Source organism: Tiliqua scincoides, chromosome 2 (assembly GCF_035046505.1).
Source record: "Tiliqua scincoides isolate rTilSci1 chromosome 2, rTilSci1.hap2, whole genome shotgun sequence".
Classification (NCBI taxonomy): Eukaryota; Metazoa; Chordata; class Lepidosauria; order Squamata; family Scincidae; genus Tiliqua; species Tiliqua scincoides.
In genome coordinates this window covers 156783223-156806832 of record NC_089822.1, presented here as the reverse complement: position 1 = coordinate 156806832, position 23610 = coordinate 156783223, and the positions used below count along the sequence as shown (strand labels likewise).

General features: G+C 46.6%; 1 protein-coding gene across 4 annotated transcripts in view; it reads left to right on the top strand.

The window, feature by feature from the left end:
- Nucleotides 1-4283: 4283 nt before the first annotated feature.
- CASKIN2 (CASK interacting protein 2) overlaps nucleotides 4284-23610 on the top strand; it is a 110684-nt gene continuing 91357 nt past the window's right edge. For 3 of the 4 annotated variants that reach the window (XM_066617310.1, XM_066617311.1, XM_066617308.1), the window contains exons 1-2: nucleotides 4284-4714; nucleotides 20326-20950. In XM_066617310.1, coding sequence (XP_066473407.1) covers nucleotides 20854-20950 — 97 coding nt within the window. In that variant the 5' untranslated portion in view covers nucleotides 4284-4714; nucleotides 20326-20853. Of the gene's footprint in view, nucleotides 4715-5087; nucleotides 5141-20325; nucleotides 20951-23610 lie in introns of those variants that run through there. The other variant, XM_066617309.1, reaches the window with a different exon arrangement.

The window sequence follows — 23610 nt, the reverse complement described above, 5'->3', positions numbered from 1 at the left end:
ACTGGCATTCTGACATAACCCATTTCTAAAATCATCATCATGAGCTTCTAAAAGCTCATCAAAGACAACTAAGGAGAGGCATTCCTAAGAAATGGACAATGTTCTTGCTTCAGCAAGGTGACGATAGGCACACTCAACCTGGAATACAAGTTGTAAACATTTACCAACAGACGTAATTAATCTTTGCCATTTTACATCAGCCACATAATAGGGAAACGATGATGATGTTATTTAATATTGTGCAGCACTTTCTGACATTAGTGTACAGGGGGGTACAGTACAGTACAACAATACACCATATCAACTGCCCCTCGACATCAGAGTCATTCCAGGTGGCGAGAACAAAGCGGGGTACAGTATATGCCTCCACTTTGCTATTTTTGCCTGGAATGACTCGACAGCAAGGAGGAGGGGCAGCTGACATGGCATGTTGATGCGCCCTGCCAAACTTAGTGCTGTGCTTCCTATAGCTATGCTACTGCTCTCTGAGACTGCAAAGTGTTTCACATGTATTATTTTAAAGGAATCTCTGCAAGAACCCTATAGGGCAGGTAAGTTTTTTATTGTCCCTATATTGCAGTTGAGCTTAGAGGGAGAGACTTGCCTAAGGCCATGGCAGTCAGTTCATGGCAGAGGCAGGATTCAAACTGGTTTGCAGCTCAGAGCACAAGCCTATGCATGTCTACTCAGAAGTGAGTTCCATTGATTCCATGGGATTTACTCCCAAGTAAATAGGATTCCAGACTCTTAGGGTGCAATCCTAACCCCTTAAGTCAGTGCTTTCCAGCACTGACATAAGGGCAATGCAGCTCTGAGTAAGGGAACAAACATTCCCTTACTTTGAGGAGGCCTCCGTAAGTGACACTCAACTGCAGGATGCAGCACATGTCCCATTGGCACCTCTATGCCAGTGCTGGAAAGCACTGACATAAGGGGTTAGGATTGTGCCCTTAGTGACCATGCTACACCAGCTCCCAAGCTAATTGTGGGAAATCTGTTATTGCAGAGGTTAAAGGTACAGTAGAAGTATTTTGGGCAGGGGCCATAGCGCAACATTAAGCACTTGCTTTGCATGCAGGATGTCCCAGTTTTAATTCCAACTAGGGCTGGAAGAAGACTCCTTTCGGAAACCATGTACAGTCACTGCCAGTCAGCATAGAAGACAGTAGTACTGCTAGATGGCAGAGCTAGATGCTAGAGCGAGTCACAAGACCACTGCGCAAATAAACACAGCCTGGATAAAGTGGCACATGATGACCAGTGTCCTCTGCAACAAGATCAGCGACTGTCTTAAATTGAAGATCTACTGGACAGTCATCCAGCCAGTCGCACTCTACGGAGTTGAATATTGGCTGGCGACAAAAGAAACTGAGCGTTGCCTTAGTATCATGAAGACAAAGATGCTGTGCTGGATCAGTTGTATTACTCACTTTGACCACATTTGCAATGATGACATCCAGCAGCAATATAGCATCACTCCAATCACCAACAAGATGAGACAAGCTTGGCTTCGATGTTAAAGCCACGTTCTGCACGCCGATGATGATATGCTGGCACAGAACGACTTCCAGTTGGAAGTCAATGGTAAACGACCAAAGTGCTGATGAAAGCAATGCTGGCTTGACACTTTGCATGGCTACATGAAAATCATCTGCCTATGCCCGGACCAAGCCCGCAACCAAGAGAAATAATGACTCTGATCCAGAATCGTGAACCCCACCACCATACAGGACAAACACTAAAGAAGATTACTGAGCTAGATGCACCAATGGTCTGTCTCACTAAAGGCAGGTTCACACACTGAACCTTCCATAGCCAAGGAATGGGGAAGGGAGCAAAGAACCACGTTGCTTTCACACATACACAGACCACCAATTAAAGGGTTAGGTTAATGGGCTCCTTTTCCTTTGCTCTTCTTTGCAGTTTGGTTGTTCAATGAAACAATGGAGTTCATTCATTTAATGCACAGTTAGCTCAATACATGGAAAATATACAAACATGTAAGCAAATCCTTATCTGAACATAGCTACATGTCACATACACATTAATATAACAATTGGAATAAAGCACTCACAAAGCACTTTTAAAAACATCTCTGAATAATCTCATAGAGGGAGAGATTTATAAAAAATAAAAAGTTCAAATATACTATTCAAATACAAGTACAGTATATAAATATTACAGAAGGATAAACAATGTGCAAAGTTATAAATTGTCCTGAAAGTTATTCCAATAATTAATAAACATATTGATTATCTTTCTATAAACTTCATTGAGGATACACTTTCTTTTGATCCTCAGCAATGAAGCTCACCATCAAAGCCATTTCCCAATTTCTTTTATACCAGCCCAGCATTGATGGGAGAACCAAAAATGCTCACAGGACACTTTTGAGATTGTGTTTCAAATGACATTAAAGGTCAAGATTTCTGGTTCTCCTATATATGCAGATATAAAACACACATTCATGATGTCCTCTTGAGAGGGGATGATCACAGGTCATGACCTTACCTTGGCCATTTAGATACAACTTACAGCACAAGTCTATGAATGTCTGCTCAGAAGTAAGTTCCTTCATGTTCAATGGGGCTTACTCCCAGGAAAATGTGCAGAGGATTGCAGCCTCAGACCTTTTGGATTTCACCAACTTCTTCATGACCATAGGAAGTCTATAAGCCTGCAGAGCTAACTAGTAAGAGTTAGATTGTAGACACATTTAACTGTCTAAACTCTGAAGTTTGAAAGTGTGTGATCTTGAACATTTGAAACAGCCTAAAGTGAAATGTCTATTTTACCACCTTGTTCTGTTGCATGTACAGATCTGTCCAAACACACTGAAGAGCAGGAGTTCTAAGAGGGGGCCTCTTGATTCCTCTGAAGGGAGACATCTGCTGAAGGAGAGGGAGGGAGGAAGAGAGAGAGAGAGAAGGAATAAAGGCAGGTGGGGCATAGGTTAGCTGCCTGACTTTCATAGTGCAACTTAACCTTGGCTGAAATATATGGATGACAGGATGTGATGACAAGAAGATGGGAAGCAGATACTCTAGGCATTTTGCTTGTTGATCCTGGCCACAGAATAAGGCAATGGGTTCTACCTCCTGCAGTGCAGAGAGGATACAAGTGTGCTCAAGTAGTGGTATATGCAAGGGCTCTGAAGAGCTCTGCCAAAAAAGGGGGGGAGAGGGTTGAAAAGGGTTACAAATGTCTTACAGCCCAATCCTAGTCATGTCTACTCAGAAAGTAAGTCCCATTAGTGTCAATGGGGCAGACTCCCAGGAAAGTGTGGATAGGATTGGGCTGTTAAGCATAATACCAATACATAAGTTTCGATTCAGTAAGTGGTACTCACTTTTAAGCATTAGATCAGAGAGAGTTTAAGGACACAATCCTAACCAGGTCTACTCAGAAGTGTGTCCAATTTTGTTCAATGGGGCTTACTCTCAGGAAAGTGTGGTTAGGATTGCAGCCTAAGGGCCCAATCCTATCCAATTTTCTGCTGCTGTGCCAATGGCGTATGCACTGCTTCCTGGGGTGGGGAGACAGTCACAGAGGCCACCAGCTGCACTGGTGCTGGAAAGTTGGATAGGATCGGGCCCTAAGTTGGTTAACAACATAAAAAAAAAATCTCAGGATAAAAGTCAACAGAGCCAATTTCTCAATAAAGAAAAACAGAGAGCAAGCAGGGAGGACTGCAAGCCCTAGTTCCTTTTGAGGGCCAAGGCAGCTGAGGATTTCTGGCTGGGGCTGGGCAAAACTCAATCCCGAGGCGACCGGGGGGGGGGGGGCAACGGCGAGGCACCTCTCCCGGAGACCTGTGAAGACCTCTGCCCTTCCTTTGAGAGATCCTTTGGCACCAGCCACGCCGCCTCTCCTTGCCAAGTCACTCTCATTCAACCCTCTCTGGAGAGAGACTCCAATGAATGAACCCTCCGGGCTAGTGCTTAAAAGGGGGGGGGGAAGAGGGAGGCAGATCAGAGTTCCCTTACTCCAGACAGAGATGCGCTCCTACCTGTGTGCACATGTTTCCCACCCGCGCCAAGGTCTCAGGTAACACCCCCCCCCCCACACACACCCCTCTTCTCTTTCTTTAACCCCTGATTGCACGGGGCTGAGTGGCAGCAGGCAACTCTCTCAGGCCCTGCCCAGCTCTCCTCGCCGTCCCCCCTTCGGCTTTTCCAATCAGGAGGGAAGAAGCGGAGCCTGGGAGGGATTTCCTGCAGAGAGAAAGAGCGATCCTGGTTGGGGGGAGGAGGAAGAGTAGGGGGGGATAGAGAAGAGGAGGTGGCGGCGGCGACTCTGCAGAAGAGTTCCCAGGCGCCCTCTGAAACTGAGTAGACCGGTCCATTGCCACGGGGGGCGGCGCTGCCCCCGGGAGGCGGGAGAATGCGAGGCCGGGCAAGGGCGGAGTGGGGCACGCGGGGGCCGGCTCGCCTCCCCGGGAGTTCTGCGCTCGCCTAGACTTCTCTGCGCGCAGAAGGAGCCGTCCACCCCTCCCCTCTCTCTCTCCCTCCCTCCCCGTCTCCCCACCACCACCACCGCGAAGAGATCAAAAGCATTTTGGGTGCCAGGAGCCTTGGAAGCGGAGCTCGGCAGTCCTCGCCTGGGACTTTGCTCGGTGGAAGTAGCGGGGGGGAGAGAGCCAGCCGGTGACAGACCAGCTCTGCTCCGGGCTTGCAACTTTGTAGCTTGGGGACGCCGGAATCTCCCCGATGAGGTGAGTCCTGCCGAAGAATACCGGGAGGGGTGTGTGTGTGCGCGCGCGCCTTCTGGGGACGGGGCAGGAATCGGTTTGGGCTCTTGGCTGCCTGCAAATGTTTATTTCTCGCCCCCCCGCGCCGCCCCTTAATTCTCCTTATTTGGTCACTTCTGGGGATCTGTGTGTGCTGCAGATTTCAAACTCTCCCAAACTCAGCTGCACTCCTTTGGATCTGGGGGGTGGGTTGGTTTGTGTTGTTTTGGAAGGCTGGTGTTGGTTTTTGAATAGGAACAAGAAACCGTCGTCACCAGGGCTGTGCGATCGAGAATGGGTCTGCTTTGTTCAGAAAGTCTCCCTTGGAACTGGTTCTCAGGTTGGGACTCTGCTGCTGCCGCCCCGCTCACGCTGCCTGACTCCTTCTCCTTCCAGCTCCACCGCTGCCCTGTAAGCCGCTCTCTTGGTGACCTGGGTGCACTGATGGAAGGAGGATGGAGGAATCCTTCCTCGTTTCACAGAAGAGGGGGGAGTGATGCTGTGCAGACCGGCAGGGTCTGAGAGCCCAATCCTAGGCATGTCTACTAATGTAAGTCCCATTAAAGTCAATGTGACTTACTCCCAGGAAAGTGGGGGTAGGACTGTAGCCTTAGAGCCCAAGCCTAGGCATGTTTATTCAGAAGTAAGTCCCATTAAAGTCAATGGGACTTACTCCCAGGAAAGTGTGAAGAGGGTTGCAGACTGAGGGCGAAATCCTACTTAGAAATAAGTCCCATTAAAGTAAATGGGACTTTTGCACAGGAAAGTGTGGATAGAGTTGCAGCCCTAGTGAGCAGTTTTCTCCCCCCCCCCCCCATGGTGTGCACTGCATGAAAAAGGATACAACTGAACGACTTGCTGTTGTAACTCAAAAATCTCCTCCATCCTCCTTGTAGTAACCTTTGTTCTGGACCTATTCCTGCTGAGGGAGATCTTCTCTTTCCTTCCCTACAGGGCTGGTATTTTTAATAAGTGCTGCTCAGCATCTGTCGCTTTCCTCTTACATAATCCCACTTTTCTCCCCTCCCTCCTTTCTCTTTTTCCCTGTCTCTCTCCCCCCCCCCCAAGTTCTTTGAGGAAAGAATCTGACAGATATTTTGACTTCTGCAGTTAGAGTCCTGAATGGAAAGATGAGACGTCCAAAGTGGGACTGGTGGTGACCATCACTGTCTACTCCAGGCCACATTCCAATGGGGCTGCCTCAAGAGACACTGAGGCAAGGTGGGATCATATCTTAGGGCAACATCTAACCTATCCAGATTCTGCACCAATTTAACCCTTTGTTATGGTTCATTCTTTGGACCTTGATGCAATACAAGCACCAGCACCCAATCCCTGTGCTGCTCATTCCAGCTGCTGGCTTTCACCTGCAATGTTGGGATTGCAAAATCCATAGAACTGGAAGTGATTCCAAACTCATCATGTTCAGTCCTTGTGCAGAGATAAGATCTTCCATACCTAAACCAATGGCCTCCTGAGATTACTTGTCAAGGCACACCATCAGGTTTTTCACAATTGACAAGGCACTACATGTTGCCAGTGGGGGGCTCACATCCCCCACTGACCCTACTAATAAATGACCTTGTCTCAAATTCCTGCAGCACAAACTGTGGATCACTTGCAGAACACCAAAGTGCCGTGGCACAGTGGTTGAAAATGGCTGCTCTAGAGGAAAACCCCTTATAGGGTTACTAGCCACTCTCACCTCATCTTAGTGGTTGGTTTCTAAAACTGGACCAGAGTTCAAGCCTACCTGCCTATTAGTTGCACTCTCCTAACTTGGAAGCTCTGCCTCCTAACCCAGAAGTGTGGGGTAGGCAGTGATAAGGAAAGAGTATGCTGTGCCTGAACGGAGTCACTCTGATTCTCGCATGTGTTTGGGGGCTGATTCTCAAACAAACTCCTTTTGGAGGTGGGAAGAAAGACCTTTTAGGTTAGGGACCGGGCCAGAGCTCAGTGCATCAGCACAGGTTTTAGATGCAGAAAGTTTCAACTTGGCGTCTCCAGGTAGTACTGGAAGAGATCCCTCTCTGGAACTTTGGAGAGCGACTGCCACTCAACATAGACAATATATGGAGCCAGATAGATAAACAGTCGAATTCAGGACAAACCAGCTTCCTACAAGCCCTGGTTTTACTGGCATTGTAGAAGCTGAGCAGCCCGAACCCATCCACAGAGATTCTTCCAAGAGAAGACGTTGGTACAACCCCCACGAATCTGACAGTTCCTGTTTTGTTAATTCTGAAAGGAAGAGGGGGACCCAATTACCAACCCAATATCTTGTGGATTTAAAAAAAAAGCAAAGCCACCCATGTCCACATTAGGTTGTTCCTGGAGTTCCAAAGGAGCACACTGGAATCTTTGTGTTGTATCTATCAGACGCCACATCCCTGCAAGACAGATAGACCTTCAGGCTTGTGCCATTACATTAGAGCAGTAATTTGTACTCCCCATCAAGAGCACTTAGTTGGCACTTTAAATCTTTGGATAAATCTTTGTGCTGGCAAGATGGAAAATGCATCCAGCTCCCTTTAAAAATTACAAGGTGCTATGTTTCCATGACTATGACAAAATGTTTGTCCACTAATGCTTCTCTTAATCACCTGCAGGTCAACTAAGTGACCCTGAACTGATTCCGCTCATGGCTTCTTCTTTTTTTTTAAGTGTTGCGCTTTAAAGTAAGATTTGGGAGGCACCATCCTACCTACAAGAAATATTTGATGGCAGAAGGTGCTGCAGATAAATGTTGCTAAGTGATTTAACTCTGGTGGCTGCCCCAAATCAGCATTGCCCCACCAACAAAATTGACTTTGCCCCTTGATTTTCCACTTCTGAGGCTTCGGTCCAGAGCAGACTAATTTTGTATTGGCAACCTTCAGTCTCGAAAGACTATGGTATCGCGCTCTGAAAGGTGGTTCTGGCACAGCGTCTAGTGTGGCTGAAAAGGCCAATCCGGGAGTGACAATCCCTTCCACACCGGGAGCAAGTGCAGTCTGTCCCTGGTCTGTCTCCCTGGCTATGGGCCTTCCTTCTTTGCCTCTTAGCCTCAGACTGTTGGCAAAGTGTCTCTTCAAACTGGGAAAGGCCATGCTGCACAGCCTGCCTCCAAGCGGGCCGCTCAGAGGCCAGGGTTTCCCACTTGTTGAGGTCCATCCCTAAGGCCTTCAGATCCCTCTTGCAGATGTCCTTGTATCGCAGCTGTGGTCTACCTGTAGGGCGCTTTCCTTGCACGAGTTCTCCATAGAGGAGATCCTTTGGGATCCGGCCATCATCCATTCTCACGACATGACCAAGCCAACGCAGGCGTCTCTGTTTCAGCAGTGAATACATGCTAGGGATTCCAGCACGTTCCAGGACTGTGTTGTTTGGAACTTTGTCCTGCCAGGTGATACCGAGGATGCGTCGGAGGCAGCGCATGTGGAAAGCGCTCAGTTTCCTCTCCTGTTGTGAGCGAAGAGTCCATGACTCGCTGCAGTACAGAAGTGTACTCAGGACGCAAGCTCTGTAGACCTGGATCTTGGTATGTTCCGTCAGCTTCTTGTTGGACCAGACTCTCTTTGTGAGTCTGGAAAACGTGGTAGCTGCTTTACCGATGCGCTTGTTTAGCTCGGTATCGAGAGAATGTGTGTCGGAGATCGTTGAGCCAAGGTACACAAAGTCATGGACAACCTCCAGTTCATGCTCAGAGATTGTAATGCAGGGAGGTGAGTCCACATCCTGAACCATGACCTGTGTTTTCTTCAGGCTAATTGTCAGTCCAAAATCTTGGCAGGCCTTGCTAAAACGATCCATGAGCTGCTGGAGATCTTTGGCAGAGTGGGTAGTGACAGCTGCATCGTCGGCAAAGAGGAAGTCACGCAGACATTTCAGCTGGACTTTGGATTTTGCTCTCAGTCTGGAGAGGTTGAAGAGCTTTCCGTCTGATCTGGTCCGGAGATAGATGCCTTCTGTTGCAGTTCCAAAGGCCTGCTTCAGCAGGACAGCGAAGAAAATCCCAAACAAGGTTGGTGCAAGAACACAGCCCTGCTTCACGCCACTTCGGATGTCAAAAGGGTCTGATGTGGAGCCATCGAAGACAACAGTGCCCTTCATGTCCTTGTGGAAAGATCTGATGATGCTGAGGAGCCTGGGTGGACATCCAATCTTGGGGAGAATCTTGAAGAGGCCGTCTCTGCTGACCAGGTCGAAAGCCTTTGTGAGATCTATGAAGGCTATAAAGAGTGGCTGTCGTTGTTCCCTGCATTTCTCCTGCAGTTGTCTAAGGGAGAATACCATATCAGTGGTGGACCTGTTGGCTCGGAATCCACACTGCGATTCTGGATAGACGCTCTCTGCAAGTACCTGGAGCCTCTTTAGTACAACTCGGGCAAACAGCTTTCCTACAACGCTAAGGAGAGAGATGCCGCGGTAGTTGTTGCAGTCACCCCTGTCACCTTTGTTCTTGTACAGCGTGATGATGTTTGCATCCCTCATGTCTTGAGGTACTCCACCTTCTCTCCAGCAGAGACAGAGGATTTCATGCAGCTCAGTGACGATGATCTCTTTGCAGCATTTTAGGACTTCAGCAGGGATGCTGTCTTTTCCAGGTGCCTTGCCAAAGGCAAGGGAGTCCAGGGCCACGTGAAGTTCTTCTAGGGTTGGTTCACTGTCAAGCTCTTCCAGCACAGGCAGGCACTCAATGTTGTTCAGTGCTTCTTCGGTGACTACATTTTCTCTGGAATATAGCTCAGAGTAGTGCTGCACCCAGCGTTCCATCTGCTGCGCCCGATCCTGGATGACCTCGCCTGTGGCAGACTTCAGAGGGGCAATTTTCTTCTGTGTTGGACCTAGGGCCTGCTTGATACCATCATACATCCCCTTGATGTTGCCCGTGTCAGCTGCTATCTGTATCTCGGAACAGAGCTGGAGCCAGTAGTCGTTAGCACATCTCCTGGCAGTCTGTTGGACTTTGCTGCGAGCAGTTCGGAGGACCTGCAGGTTGCGCTCACTGGGACAGGCCTTGTATGCTGCTTGAGCTCTCCTCTTTTCCTCAATGACTGGTGTCAACTCCTCAGAGTGGGCTTCAAACCAGTCTGCCGCCTTGTTGGTCTTCTTGCCGAATATGGACAAGGCGGTGTTGTAAACGGTATTCTTGAAATGTTCCCATCTGTTGGATGCGTTTGCGTCGGCCGGGCCTGGAAGAGATTCCTCAAGCGCTTGTGCAAATTCCTCCACTTTTCTCTGATCCCGGGTCTTGCTGGTATCAATGCGAGGTCTTCCTTCCTTTTTTGTGTGGTACAGTCGCTTTGTTTGCAGTTTCACTCTGCTGCACACCAGGGAGTGGTCAGTGTCGCAGGCAGCACCATGATAACTGCGTGTGATCTTGATGCTGGGAAGGCTGGAGCGTCTGGTGAGGATCAGGTCGAGCTGGTGCCAGTGCTTTGATCTTGGATGTCTCCAAGAGACTCTATGTTGGGGCTTTGTGTTGAAGAATGTGTTGCTGACACAGAGACCGTGATGACAGCAAAACTCTAGCAGGCGTTGGCCATTTTCGTTCATCCTCCCAGTGCCAAACTGACCTAAGCAAGTGGGCCATGAACTGTTATCAGCACCAACTCTAGCATTGAAATCGCCGAGGATGAACAATGGCTCTTTTACAGGGATTTTCTTGACAGTGGTGGCCAGGTCATCATAGAATTGCATCATAGCAGACTAATTACTCTTGTCTTAAAAGGCCATTGTGACTTTGAGCGTTTGACAGATCAACCTCAGCTCATTTGAAAGCCTGTGTAGCTCATTTGAAATCCATAGCCTACTTCATTTCATCTCTTCACAATATTGTGACCCTGCTCGTATTTATACCTGGCAGCCAGGTTTCACCTGGGTGAGCAATTCATTCCTCTTCTTGACAAGAACTGAGTGGTTGTCCTGGAGATGGACAATGCTAACAATCGAAGGAGTAAAGCCAAGCTTGCACAGCAAAGGCATCAGGTGTTCTTGTCTACTGCCACAGTCCACGAGTCTTGCATTTGATCTTTGGGGTGTCCATTTGTAAGGTACCTGCAGTGCACTGGAGCAGAGTAGGACCATGTGCTTTGGGAGCACTATTTGTGAACAAACCTTTACAAGCCAGAGGTGCCTTCCCATCTTTATATAACCTAGAGTTGTTCTATAGTTGAGCTGTGGCTTGTAGCCCTTTTTGTCTGGGGACTTTCTCTCTCTCTCTCTTATAAATGCATTAAACAACATAATTCTGAGCATCTTCAGAATGCACATCCATATAACTTTGAACTTTCCATCACAGCTTTCTTCCGTTCATCTTTCAGTACTTTCCCACTGTGCACAACCCTGCAAAGTGGCCAAGTTTGCAGATGATACCCAACTATTCAGGGTAATGGAAAGGCGATGGGAAGCTCAATCCTACCTAAGTTTCACACACACACACACACAACCAATGCAGTGGTGCCACTGTGGCTTCTGCTGTATCCTGCAGTGGAATTTTGGCTGCTGGAGATCTCTGTGGGGTAAGGGGACATTTGTCCCTTTTCCCAAGGGTAAGCCGTAGCAGCTACTTGGGTGCACGCTAGCGATATCACTGGTGCAAGTCCTCATTGCGCCATGTTGGTGGATGAGGCCCAGGAAGGAGGGTTAGGATACTGCGCATTCCAACAGTGCCAATCCTGCACCCCTCTTAGGCCTGATCCACCCACCTCCACCCCATTGCCGCCCTCCCCCTCCCCCACTCAGTGCGGTGCTCCTCTGCTCTGACAGATGCCACTCCTTGCACTGGCACCAGTGGGAACGCTGAAGTGCCAGTTGGTCTAGATAGCACAGCATGCTTTATGGCACATTTGCAACAGTGTGTGCTGGTGGACCATTTGCTCTGCTAGTCCAGGATTGTGCCCTGTGAAGGGCTCCGAAAGTACTTCTCCAAATTGGGTGAATGGGCAGCCAAATGGCAAATGCAGTTCCATGTCAATAAGTTTAAAGTGATGCACATTGGGGCAAAAAATCCTAACTCCACGTATATGTTGATATCACCTGAGCTGTTGGTGACAAACCAGGATGGAGATTGTGGGGTTGTGGTGAATTGCACCGTGAAAATGTTGATGCAATGCGCAGCAGCTGCGAAGGCAGCAAATTCCATGCTTGGGTCAATGGGAAAGGTGTCAAGAAGATTGCAAATATTGCCCCTCCATAAATCTAAGGTGTGGAGGATTTGGAATGTGGTGTGCAGTTCTGGTCTCCACACTTCAGGAAGGAGGATATTGTGGATCTGGAAAAGGTACAAAAGAAGGCAACCAAAATGTTCAGAGGCCTTCTTGATGAGGAAAGACGACAATGTTTGGGTCTTTCTAGGCCTATCAATGGCTACTAGTCACGATGGCTATGTGCTACCCCCAGATTCAGTGGCAGTATGACTCTGAAATAACAGCTGCAGGGGAGCAATGCTCTTGTGGGCTTCCCAGAGGCTGCTAGTGGGCCATTGTGGGAAAACATTATGCGGGACTAGATGGACCTCTGGCCTGATTGAGCTGGGCTTTTCGTGTGTTCTTATGTTCCTCCTGCTGGCAGTCCTCATTTCCCTTGGCTGAATCCCACCTTTCCTAACATTCCTAAATGTGGCCATTTCACTGGTGCTATATGTACTTCAAAAATTCAAATTCCAGTGAACTTGTGCAGCGGTGAACATTCCTCTTTTTCTCCCCTTTGACTCCCTCCCTGTTTCCTGAGTCAAGATCACTCTTAATTTACTATGGGCAGGAGGTTGATTTTATTCCCATCACAAAACCATTTGAACGTTCAATTCTTTTATTGTGGCTGATTAACATCTGAAAGGGCAAATGCCTTCATCTGTTAGCTCTTCTGCAGTTGATCCTTCAGATGCTTTGAGGAATTTCTTGTGTCCAGGACCTGTGTGTATTGGGAGGGTGAGATTATGTTTTGCCACTTGTCCATTGACAACTGAAGCCAACGCTGTTGCCTTTAGCTTGTATGTCTTGTAAGAAAAATTACCTTAGAACCAAGATCTCAAGGTAAATTTTCTAAGGATTCTCAGAAAATTATTTACGTGGCAGATTCTTAGGTTTGTCAGAACTTGAAGGAAATGGGAGATTTGGGAGGTACTGGCAGGTGGACAGGGTTAAATTAGAAACGGGGATTAGTCATTGTTGACTTATAGCAGTTTATTTGCCTCCAAGCTCTCCAACTCTCTGTGTTGTTGTTTTTTTTCCAAGAGAAGAGGGCCTTGTGAAATAGTAGAGATGGCAGGTTAAGTTGTGCACGGACAAGTGCCAATGACCACTTTGACAGTTCTCAGTTGAAGTCTGGGTCAAGACCAGTTATGTCTCTCTCTACACATCTGCTCTCAGATTCTGTCTGTCTCCCTGCTCCTATGAGCTCTCTCCAATTTAGGACAACAGTTTGCCAACAAATTTCAACCCCTGCAACAGAGCAGGATTGACAAGCATTTAGGTTTGTCCCTTGTTTTAAATGTGGCAACTTAGTAGAAGAGACTCCGGAAGTATTTGCTAAACACTGCTCTGGAATACCTGTTTCTATGGGCCTCATTCAATACTGTTCTTTCTCTTTCCTGTCCTCCTCATGTTTCTGGGCTTGGGGGAAGGGATATTAGAGAGGGGCATGATTCAAAAATTCTTCCAAAGGGGAAGGGGCAACTAGTCCAAATTTCTTAAATTAAAGTGAAGAGCTATCTATCTAATTGCATTTTTATGCCACTGTTTCTCCAAGGCAAGGGACAGGAAAAATATGAAGACAACTTCGCCCTTTCGAGGTTCAAATCCTGTAATGGATTGTCATAAATGCAGAGCTACTAAATTGCTATCAAAGTCTCCTGGCAAACCTTATTTTGAGCCACGGGTTACAAAGGTTTATCCAAAGAACTTATTTTCTGTGCCAGGGTTTAACCCTAAAATATGCATATAAATAATAAAGTGAGTGCCTCTGAGCACATGGAAAGTGTCTTCCCTTCATAAGTGAATAACTAATATTCATGTTCCTAAAAGGGTGCATGATTTCCAGAAAGGCTTCTATTCTAGCTGTTCTCCTTGCATAAATCAAGCCCTAAAACCTAGCAAAGGATTAGCTGGGGAACCTTTGGGATTTCCACTTTCCCAGTGTCTCAGAGTGCTTCCATTGCTTTTGCTCTGGCCTTTGAAACTCGCTCATTACCTGAATCAGCCTGGGAATGACCATATGCTAGTAACCTCCTTTAATCTGTCTAAAATCCCAACGCAGTGGCTCAGTCTAGTTAATTCCAAAGATATCTGTGTCTGTCAGGGGTAAAAAGACAGTGGAACAATGAGCACCAACTCCACTATAGTCATGGTCCTGTGAATTCTGCTATTCTGTTATGGCAGGAATTTGATTCTTTTTTTCTGTTCTTCCAGAATTCCAAAGTTCTCACAATCCATGTATTAAACATTCAGCAAGTTCACTTCTGCATGCAGAGCACTTAAGAGTGTAAGAGTTCTACTGGGTCTGGTCAAAGGCCCATCTAGTCCAGTCTGTGTTTCCCATGGTGACCAATTCGATGGTTCCAGGCAGCCCACAAACGCGGCACGTAGACAATAGCTACCCTCTGCTGCTTGCTCTCCCCACCCTTCTACCAGTAGGTTCTATTTAACAATCCTAGCTACTAGCTGTTAATAAGACTTATTTTTAATGAATTTATCTAATCTTTTCACATTGTCTCATCATTTGGTGACTCAGCCATTCTCATGTATTTTCTTGCATGGGTGGCAAAGTAGATGATGGGAAGGATGTTGAAAAGAGGGGGAAAGGGTTAAGTACTTCACCACTACCACCCCATGCTGTTCCTCTATTCTTGATCTTCTACATGCAACTCCCAGGTAATATCTAACCTGGCCCTCACAGCTGAAGATTACTGCCTCTGCTGACAATGGTTGTCTGTTGAGGTGATATGAAGCCTCTGTGGTTTTTATTCTGCAATGGCTCTTTGATACAGATCGGTCATCACTTGATGCTGCAGTTATCAGATGATGAACGTACCTATGTGAACAAGGCCAAAAAATGCCAGCAGTTATACTGGCAGCTGCTCCGGTCCTTCCCACTTGTGGTCCCTAATGTCTTAAGTTCCCCAGTGGTTTCCATTACACTGCTTATTGACAATTGAGCCCTTGCTGGAGAGAAAGACAAAGTGAATTCTTCAGCCACAATAATGCCCCATGAACATATTTGCATAGCCATACATGCAGAATGTAAAGTGTCCACGGACCTGCGAATCCTTTGGTGTGGAATTCACACAGCCCTGTCTGTGAACTGAACAGGCACAGATAAAGAGGTGAAATTCCAACATTGTGACACTTGCTAGCTGCAATACCTTGTCCTGGGTTGGGTAAGCACTAGAGAAATGTATTCGCTGTTTGGGGTAGGGGTGAGGTTCAGGCCAAGCTATCCGCTTTATTATGTAACCGCTCTCCTCGCAGCTGTATTTTTTTTTGGTATGGTGTGCAGTTCGAGAGTCTTGTAACATGAATAAGATTTGCCATGCCTGGAAACCTTATTTGATAAATGTATAAGCCATCTGGATACAGCCGGGGTAAAGCAAGGACACAGGGGGAGTGCTGTTTAGGGAGGGCAGTTGCATGTGTTTACCCCCCGCCCCGGGTTTCAGGCCATTTGCCTGGACAGCATCTACATCACTAGCTCCTGCTACCTCATTGTTTCTACACACCTCCTTCACACCAATCGTAGATGAAATAAAGACTCCTCCAGCACTGTATAACTTTAGACTAAAAGGGGGAGAGGTCTAATAGTCAAATGCTTTCCCATGACAATGACAGAAATATCACTGCACATTCATTTAACCGACTAGGATCAGCTTGTTTTTAATCTGCAGGAAGGTGTTGTTTTTTTTTGGTGGATAAGTATTTAGTTCTCACTCCCTCTGCCCCACAGTCTGAAATGGTATAGTTAAAGAATAGCTTCTCAGGTGTTGTTTATATGAACCAGGCCTTGGGCAGCTTTGGACATAATGCAGATTCAGTGGGGAAGAAGAGGTGGTAAGTCACACATGTTGTATCTGATCTCGGAAGCCAAGCAGGGTCAGGCCTGGTTAGTACTTGGATGGGAGACTGCTTGGGAATGATACCATAGTCTTTCGAGACTGAAGGTTGCCAACCATTTGTATTTGGGGCATGATGGAGAAATGCATAAACGCAAATGCTTATTGCACAGGGACACACTCATTCAACTTTGATTGTGGTCTGGAGGCTGAGCTATTGCTCTGCCTGAAGGTGCTAAGCGGGATCACCCTTGGATGGGCGATTGATAGTCACTGATGGAGCTCCCAGAAGAATGTGTGGAATGTGGTGGAGTCAGCTGACAAGAAACAGATAAAATCTTGAGAACTGGTCAAGGAGTGATCTGCGACTGCCTGTGGAGGCTTGGAAGGTGTCTGAGTGCAGCGAGATTGATGACCATACATTAAAGCGAGACATCTGGAGGAATTGAGGGTTCTATGAATTGTATTTAGAACAATCATTTTTTTTAAAAACCATTTGAAAAAAATGTGCTTTATGAGCAGCCTGCTTTGTAAACCGCTTTGTATCTTGAGAAATCTTGAAAAAAGCGGTATAAAAATTCCTTAAATAGTCATAGCAAAAACACTGCCCAAGCTCTCCTGCCACTACTACATCAAGCCAGTTTATCTTATCAATAATTTACGTGGCGAATGTGCTCATCCTGTCTCTTCTTCTTTCATGTGCCAGAGAAAGAGAGAGCTTTTGTTTTTGCTTTGGATTCAACCGCAGTTCTGGATTATGTCTGAACTTGGGGAACTGTGGTTTGTTTGCAAACCAGGATATCAAGCCACAGCTTAAACCTAGTTTGCCTCAACAAACTACAGTTAGAATCAGAGCTGATCCAAGGTGAAGTTAAGTGACTGCTTTGAAGGAGGAGGCAGTAGACTGATGACACATGCCCCACACTAGTCTGCTACTGCTCCAGGTCTGCCATCTATCTAGCTGTTTCATCATGTGCTTCAAAGGGAGGGAAAGCTGTTCATTTTATGTGGATATGAGCCCCCCACCCCCGTTTTTAGGTTGGAGAACCTCCTGAGCACACAGATATCCATATCAGCACAAAGTACTTTCTCTCAGTCTCCACTTCTGTCTTAGTAGCACAGCTTGTAGGCTGACCCTTCCATGGGGTACTGTTGGATGAAAGGGACTGCTTCAGATAGCAGGTTGTGGGCCAATTCTCAGGAGTAGCTCACTCAGTTCTTCCAATGTATGGTCTGAAGAGGAAGGATAGAGAAATGGCACCACAATATTTTTCCTCTTCCTGGAAGGAAGGAAGGAAGGAAGGAAGGAAGGAAATGGGACAGTGATTTTAATGGGGGGAAGTGTCTGTTGGTGCTCTTCTTCACCCTGGGTTGGCACTGTAGTAACTGACCTGGAGAGATGGTTGCCCCTGAGCAGTCTGGGGGTAAAAGGCTGAGGCCCTCTTCTAGGAGGTGCAGTTGGGCCGTAGGTTTGAACCAGTGTGTGCGCATGCAAGGATTCAAGCCATGTCACTTCAATAATACTCAGTGGGGCTCTGCATTCTCAGTCTTTCCTCTTTTCTCTTCTGAGGTTGTAGGTGAGCATTTGCAGGTGTAAAAGCGGGAAAATAAAACAGGGATGCTTGTTCAGCAGAGCAACTTTGCACATGCTCCAGCTATTCCTATATCTAGTACATATCTCTAGAACAGCATTGGTTTTTGTCCCACCTTTTACCTTTTGGGGAGACACCTTGTTAAAATACAGTTCTGATGAGTTGCTGCGTTGTCATATTTCAGGCTTAGTTTCCTTTTCCAGGGTCTCCTAGGAATTATGTTTTGGAGTGGGAATGGCTGCGTCAACATGTTCATGTGTTCATTCACATGAGCCCGAAGACGGCATGCAGTGTGCAGCCTCCCATTCCGCACACTGAAGCTCCTGAAGTCTGTTTTCCATTGTTGATGTATTGTAGGACAATCATATTTTTCCTAGGGTATCAGTAACTTAACCCAAAGTGTAATTGCTGTCATTGCTCAGTGGAGTTCACAGGCTATTTGCAGAGTGAACAAACACAGAATGTGGAGTAGCGCCCTTGGCAATGTGTAACAGTGAAGACCTGGGTTCTTGCAGGCAGGTTCCTGTTTTCATCTGTGAAACGTGGGAGGATTTGACTTTGTCCTGTTTGGTTTCAAGGTGGATAATATAAATGGGGGTGTGTGAGAGTTCGCACGTGCTCTGGTTATGATTATGTAAATGCCTAAACAAGGCTGGAGTCCTATCCAGGCTTTCCTGAGAGGGAGCTCTATTGAACTGGGACTTACTTCTGAGTAAACATACATAGGGTTGCGCTGTCAGTCTGGTAACTGACCACCATCTCTGCCAATGCAGTGGCCATAAATATTGTTTGTCCCTTACAGTAACCTGCTTTATCTGAGAATCTGTGAGCATTGTGTATGCATCAGTTCAAGCCCTCCCTAGCTCTAAGGAAGGGTGTTGTGGGGAGGAGGGGAGAGATATAAACTAAAATATACTACAGATAGGAGTAAAGTAAGCAGCAAACTGCAGTTGTGTAATTTCCCCATGGTTCTGTGTGCTAAAAATATGGTGCAATATCTTAAGTGTTAGTGTAATTTATATGCTGAAATAATTAGCGAGGGTAATGATGATGCATTTCTTGCCACCCAAAATCTTCCATTCTGCAGAAGGCGATCCACCTGCCATAAGAAAACCTCCCCCTGCCTTTCTCTGTGTTTCTGAACTATAAGAAGTACGTCAGCTATGTTCTGAGTACAAAGATCCCCTTGGCTCACTGCATTTGCATTGATTGCAGGAATTCTTGGCTAAAAAACATTTGTATTCTCCTTATGTTCCGCATTCTAGAGGGTTACTGTTTCAGGACAAAGAAACAAAGTGTAATGCTCTCCCAGGGCACTTTTTTGAGGTATTCTGCATATTGCCAAGGCTATGCTGTGATCAGAGCAGGGACCACCCTTGAATGTTAGTTGGAGATGCAGTTGGAGATAGGCCCCCAAAGGGCCTGTGGCGAGACAGAAGAGATGGCTTGCTCTGCTGTGTCCTTCAGTGAAGGCTGCTTTGTCATCAAGCTTCACTTGAAGTATTCTGTGTTTGTTTTGGTATTAACAGCATTGTATGCTGGACAAATTTCATCCACCTCAGTGCAGTATCCAGTTTTTGATACAGTATTAAGGGGCCCAGGTGAGGGCTGTGTTATGACTGCAAGGCCAGTGTCGTAATTCTTGTCACAGCTCTTCCCCGCACACCTGCCTTCACCCCAGTTCTCCACTTCCCCTTTGCTTGCCCCAAGGGTGATCTGACTTCTCTCTGTGTATTAAACTTTAGATTAAGTAGCCATTGTGCAGTATTTGAACAGCTGGAATAAACAAGTAATCTAGATGTCCATGACTGCAGTACTTTTCCGAATTTGGAAACTTTATTCTGATTTGTGGGTGAAAGCGAGTTTCTAGCCCTCAGTCTATAAGAAGGATGGAAACTGCAAATGCTTTAGGTGTTTATGTTAAAGTGTCTGAAAATGCTAGAAGATTAAACTAGATATGATTTTAGTAGTCCTATTCAAACAAAGAGCTATGCTGGTAGAGCATGTATTCTGCTGGCACAGGCTGCCACAAAGCGACCATAAAGTGCTTTTTGATAACACAAGCTGCCAGTGCACCAGCAGATGTCAGGACGCCCGTTGTCGTAGTGCAGGGGGAGGAACGGGGTGGGGAGGAACGGGGTGGGGAGAATGGAACAGGGAGGAGATGGGGTCAAGAATGGGCAAATTGGGCCTGGGAGGGTGTTGGGATTGGTGGCAGTAGTGCACGCAGAATCCCGAGCCTCTTCCCTGGCATGATCCACCTGCATAGAGCCATGTGGACTTGTGCTAGTGATTGAGCTAGTGCAGGTATGAATTGCCCCATAGTGGTTGCTGGGGCTTGCCTTGAGGCCAGGGAAGAAATGTCCCCTTACCCTGAGGTGATCTCCAACAGCCAAAAATTCCCCATGGGATGTAGCAGAAGCTGTGCCAGCATTGCCGCATGTTTATTTAGGTAGGATTGTGCTGCCTAAAGTGCTTCCATAGAGTTGCATGGACCCTGATCCAGATTGGGAGTGCAGCATGGAAGTAGGAGATGTGTAACCATTTACTTCTGTGCAGATTTGCCACCCCAAAATTCCCCCCTTGAATGGCTATTTAATCCTGAGAGTACCATTATAGATGCTTGTTGTAGTTGAAGGATTGGATATTTTAGCTCAATTCCCCCCTTGAATGGCTATTTAATCCTGAGAGTACCATTATAGATGCTTGTTGTAGTTGAAGGATTGGATATTTTAGCTCACTTGCTGTTCTTCTTTCCCTTGGTTGCTCTTTCTTGTTTCCCAATCTGTACCAACTCACTTGTTTCATGCAGCTGAACCTGCCTCCCATGGCAGGGTTGGCTGATCCATGAGGCCAACCATGCAGGTTGAGATTTGCAGGTTTGCCTAATTTAATATTGGAATTGGGATTTATCTTGGCACAGAATGCCATTGAACCAGCTGCCTCCTGAAATCTGATTCTTCTCTTCACGTTCGCAGGTATCTGAACAAGGGTTCAAGTCTTGGATGCAAAGAATCTGGATCTGCAAGACTGAAGACTCAAAGGCCACCTCTTATCTGCTATGGGACTGGGATCGCTCTAGGAAGAACTGGAGATTTGTTGGGACACTTGACTTCAGCAAGAAAAATGAAATATAACCCCCTATGTTTTCTGGACCTTTTAACAAACTATTAATCTCTCCTTCCTGACATCTCCAAACAGCTGGGATTCGGTCCCTAGGCACTGAATTATCATCTATTTAACTTGATTGCTTATTCTTTCACAAGGCTTCATCTCCAATCCATTCCCTTTAAAGGAGTGTAACTCCCAGTAGCATTTATCATCATTAACAGAAACTTTTTTATGCACAGTGGGATTTCTGAATATATTTTCATTTGTTGGGATTTTTTCCCCATCATCACTTTTCTGGAGTTTATCTTGACAAATTAACTTGTGCATGTGCGCATAGACACACACACAGAGCATGCTGATGGCTCTGTAAATCAGAGGAGCAGCTGCCCTTGTTCATGATGGGGCGAGAGCAGGAGCTGATTCAGGCTGTGAAAAATGGGGATGTATCTGGTGTGCAGAAGTTGGTGGCTAAAGTCAAGGCATCTAAAAGTAGTGAGTATCTCCCTATATATTCTTAATGCAGTGATTTTCCATTGTTGGTGACGTTCGCCTGTCAGGCCATACAAGTCTTGTGGATTTGTTACAAGGCTTCTGGCAAAGGTGTTTGAGCTAATACAGCAAAAGGATGGGGGGGGGGGAGAGAAACAGGAAATCTAAACAGGAAGTGGGAAATGTCCCTCTCTGCTTATGCCCTCCTGATGGCAGCTAAAGTTCATTCATTCTCCTTTTGCTTTCCCGCCTGGATGTGTAAAATGCCTGATTATCAATTTGGAAGCATTATAATCCATGGAAACTGCCTTCTCCTTCTTCCTGCCCTGCAGCGTGTTCCAACATCCTCATTTGAACCAGGGCAGCTTGTCAGAGCTCTGCTGTGATGCTCTTCTTCATGAACTCTGGCAGGTAGCCCCACCTGAATCCTATCTTGCCAGTCTTCCTTGGTGTGATTAGTGAATGGGATTTGTTGTTTGGCTGGAGAGCCCTAGACCTGAGTATTGGATGCCTTAAATCAAGGTTTTTAATCAAGGGAAATAATTTGGTGTGAGTAAGAGCAGCTTGAGGGGCAGGTCTTGTGTTCATTCGTAGGAAACAGCAGTGAGGATTAAGAAAAAAAGAGGAGATAAGATGCCTGAGTTAAAAGCTTTAAATCTTCCTCTGATTGGGAGAAGCATGCAGGGAATTTGCACTAGCACAGGGTTTAAGGACCAGATGCTTATATTGCCCCAAAAGCCCACAACTGGGGAGACATCCTCTACTCCCCTGATATAAGCAACCAGATTGCACTAGAAGATACCAGCGGGGGCTTTGGGTTCAAAGGGAAGGCAGTCTTGTAGCAGAAGTTAGGGATTTGAATGAGATTATTAAAATCTGCCATGAAAGAGATTTGGGTGTGTGTGGGGAAGGGTTAGTCAACTAAGATTTACAAAGATCAAAATGCAAGTGAAATTTCAGGAAGCATCTCTGACACCTGATTGACAAAAAACGGGAGATGAATGGGTTACTCCAGAGTTGCCTTCCTATATCCCATGCATCTTTAGATGTGTTGGCTATTGCCCACTGTTTGAGACAGGATGCTGCCTTGAGATAGGCCATTGCACATTGGCAAATTTGGCAGCTCTCATGGGGCAAAAATCCACCTAGTGGGGAATTCTGGGTCTACATAAGGGGGAAAGAAACCAGTGCCCCTGAAGAAAAAGGAAAGCCTAGCTGGGTCATGTATTTCAATCGTGATCCTCTTCCCTGGAAGACATAGGAATAAGCTTGGTTTCTACCTCCAAACTCTCATGTCAAAGTCCATAGGCTCTCCAGGGAAAATATGGGTGAAGGAGGCCCCAGGTTTGCTTTGTTTGACTGTCCTTTTCTACTGCTTGTTTTTGATCAGACAGTTCTACAGGTCCTTTGAGAGTGTGGGGTTCAGCCCCTTTCCTGATAACAGGCCTTCTGTTCCTGATCTCTTCTGAGTTTCACTCATCTCCAAGATGCTGTGCACGGAGCAGAATGTTTGCTGCATTTGCTGCTCATTAAAGCTCCTCTTTCCATATGACAGGCCGAGATGCGGAGTTTTTTAAAATCCCTCTAAGAGTCCTTCTGCTGTCTCAGTGGATTCGAAGCTGCGTCTCTCTGATTAGCCCTCGGGGAGCGCATGTGTCTAAAAAAAGTCACTGCACGTAACCAAGAATCAAGCGCCAGTCCCAGCAATGGGAACTTTGGGGACACGTAGTTTAATATTCAGCGGGCATATTCTCTGCCAGCACATGGCTTGGAAACTGGAGCGCCGCATATGGAGTCACAGCACCTGTTATTTGGAAGTCGTTGTAGGAATTATGGGGACGTTTTATTGGGGGATAGGATCTGTGATTCTACAGTCGTACTGGAGGCTGAGGACGCAAGATGTCTTCCCTCCTTTAGACTCCTCAACTGGAGGGGAAGGGGGCTCTTTTTCAAACCTTGCGCCTTCTCTGGGGAGAGCCCTTTTGCCCTGCTGAGTTACCATAGGAGCTCTCACCCGCAGCAGCAGCAGAGGCTTCTTGCTGTTCAAAATCCAAACTTCTTTCTCTGCCTCTGTCAGCCTTTGAATGCCCTGGACTTTAATTGAAATTGCTAAACGACCCGTCAGCGCATTGGCCTTTCTCCCTGATGATCAATCACTTTCTCGGCTGGACGCGCTTGTTAACAATGGGCCAGTTGGCTGGGTTGGGGTGAACGCAGTAGCCCCAGAGGAGAAGGGGAGAAAATGGGACTGAGCTTCAGATTCCTGGGGGTGGGGAGGAGGCCATTGTGGCCATTGTCCCTTGGAAAGGACAATGTCTAGCAAGCCTTTTTCGGAGGGGGAAGGGAGAGTTCAGTTCAGCTGGCTCATGAGAGCAGGGCTCTCTCTGAAGCTTGTCAAAGATTTCACTTGTGTTCTGACAACACTGTCGTTTTTGACGTGTTCCCCAGATGCCTATCAAAGCTCACACATACAAGGCACTGTTTAGAGAAAAAACAGCCAACTGTTTCCTAAGCTTTGCCCCAAAAACACAAGAAGGAAGAGTCGGGGTGACTTTTTAATCTCTCATGATTAGATTGTGACTGTCGCAGTGACTCTTGCAATGAATTGCTATCAGTTTTGCAAGTTCTCTTCATAGACAATGCACTTCTGAAAAAACACAATA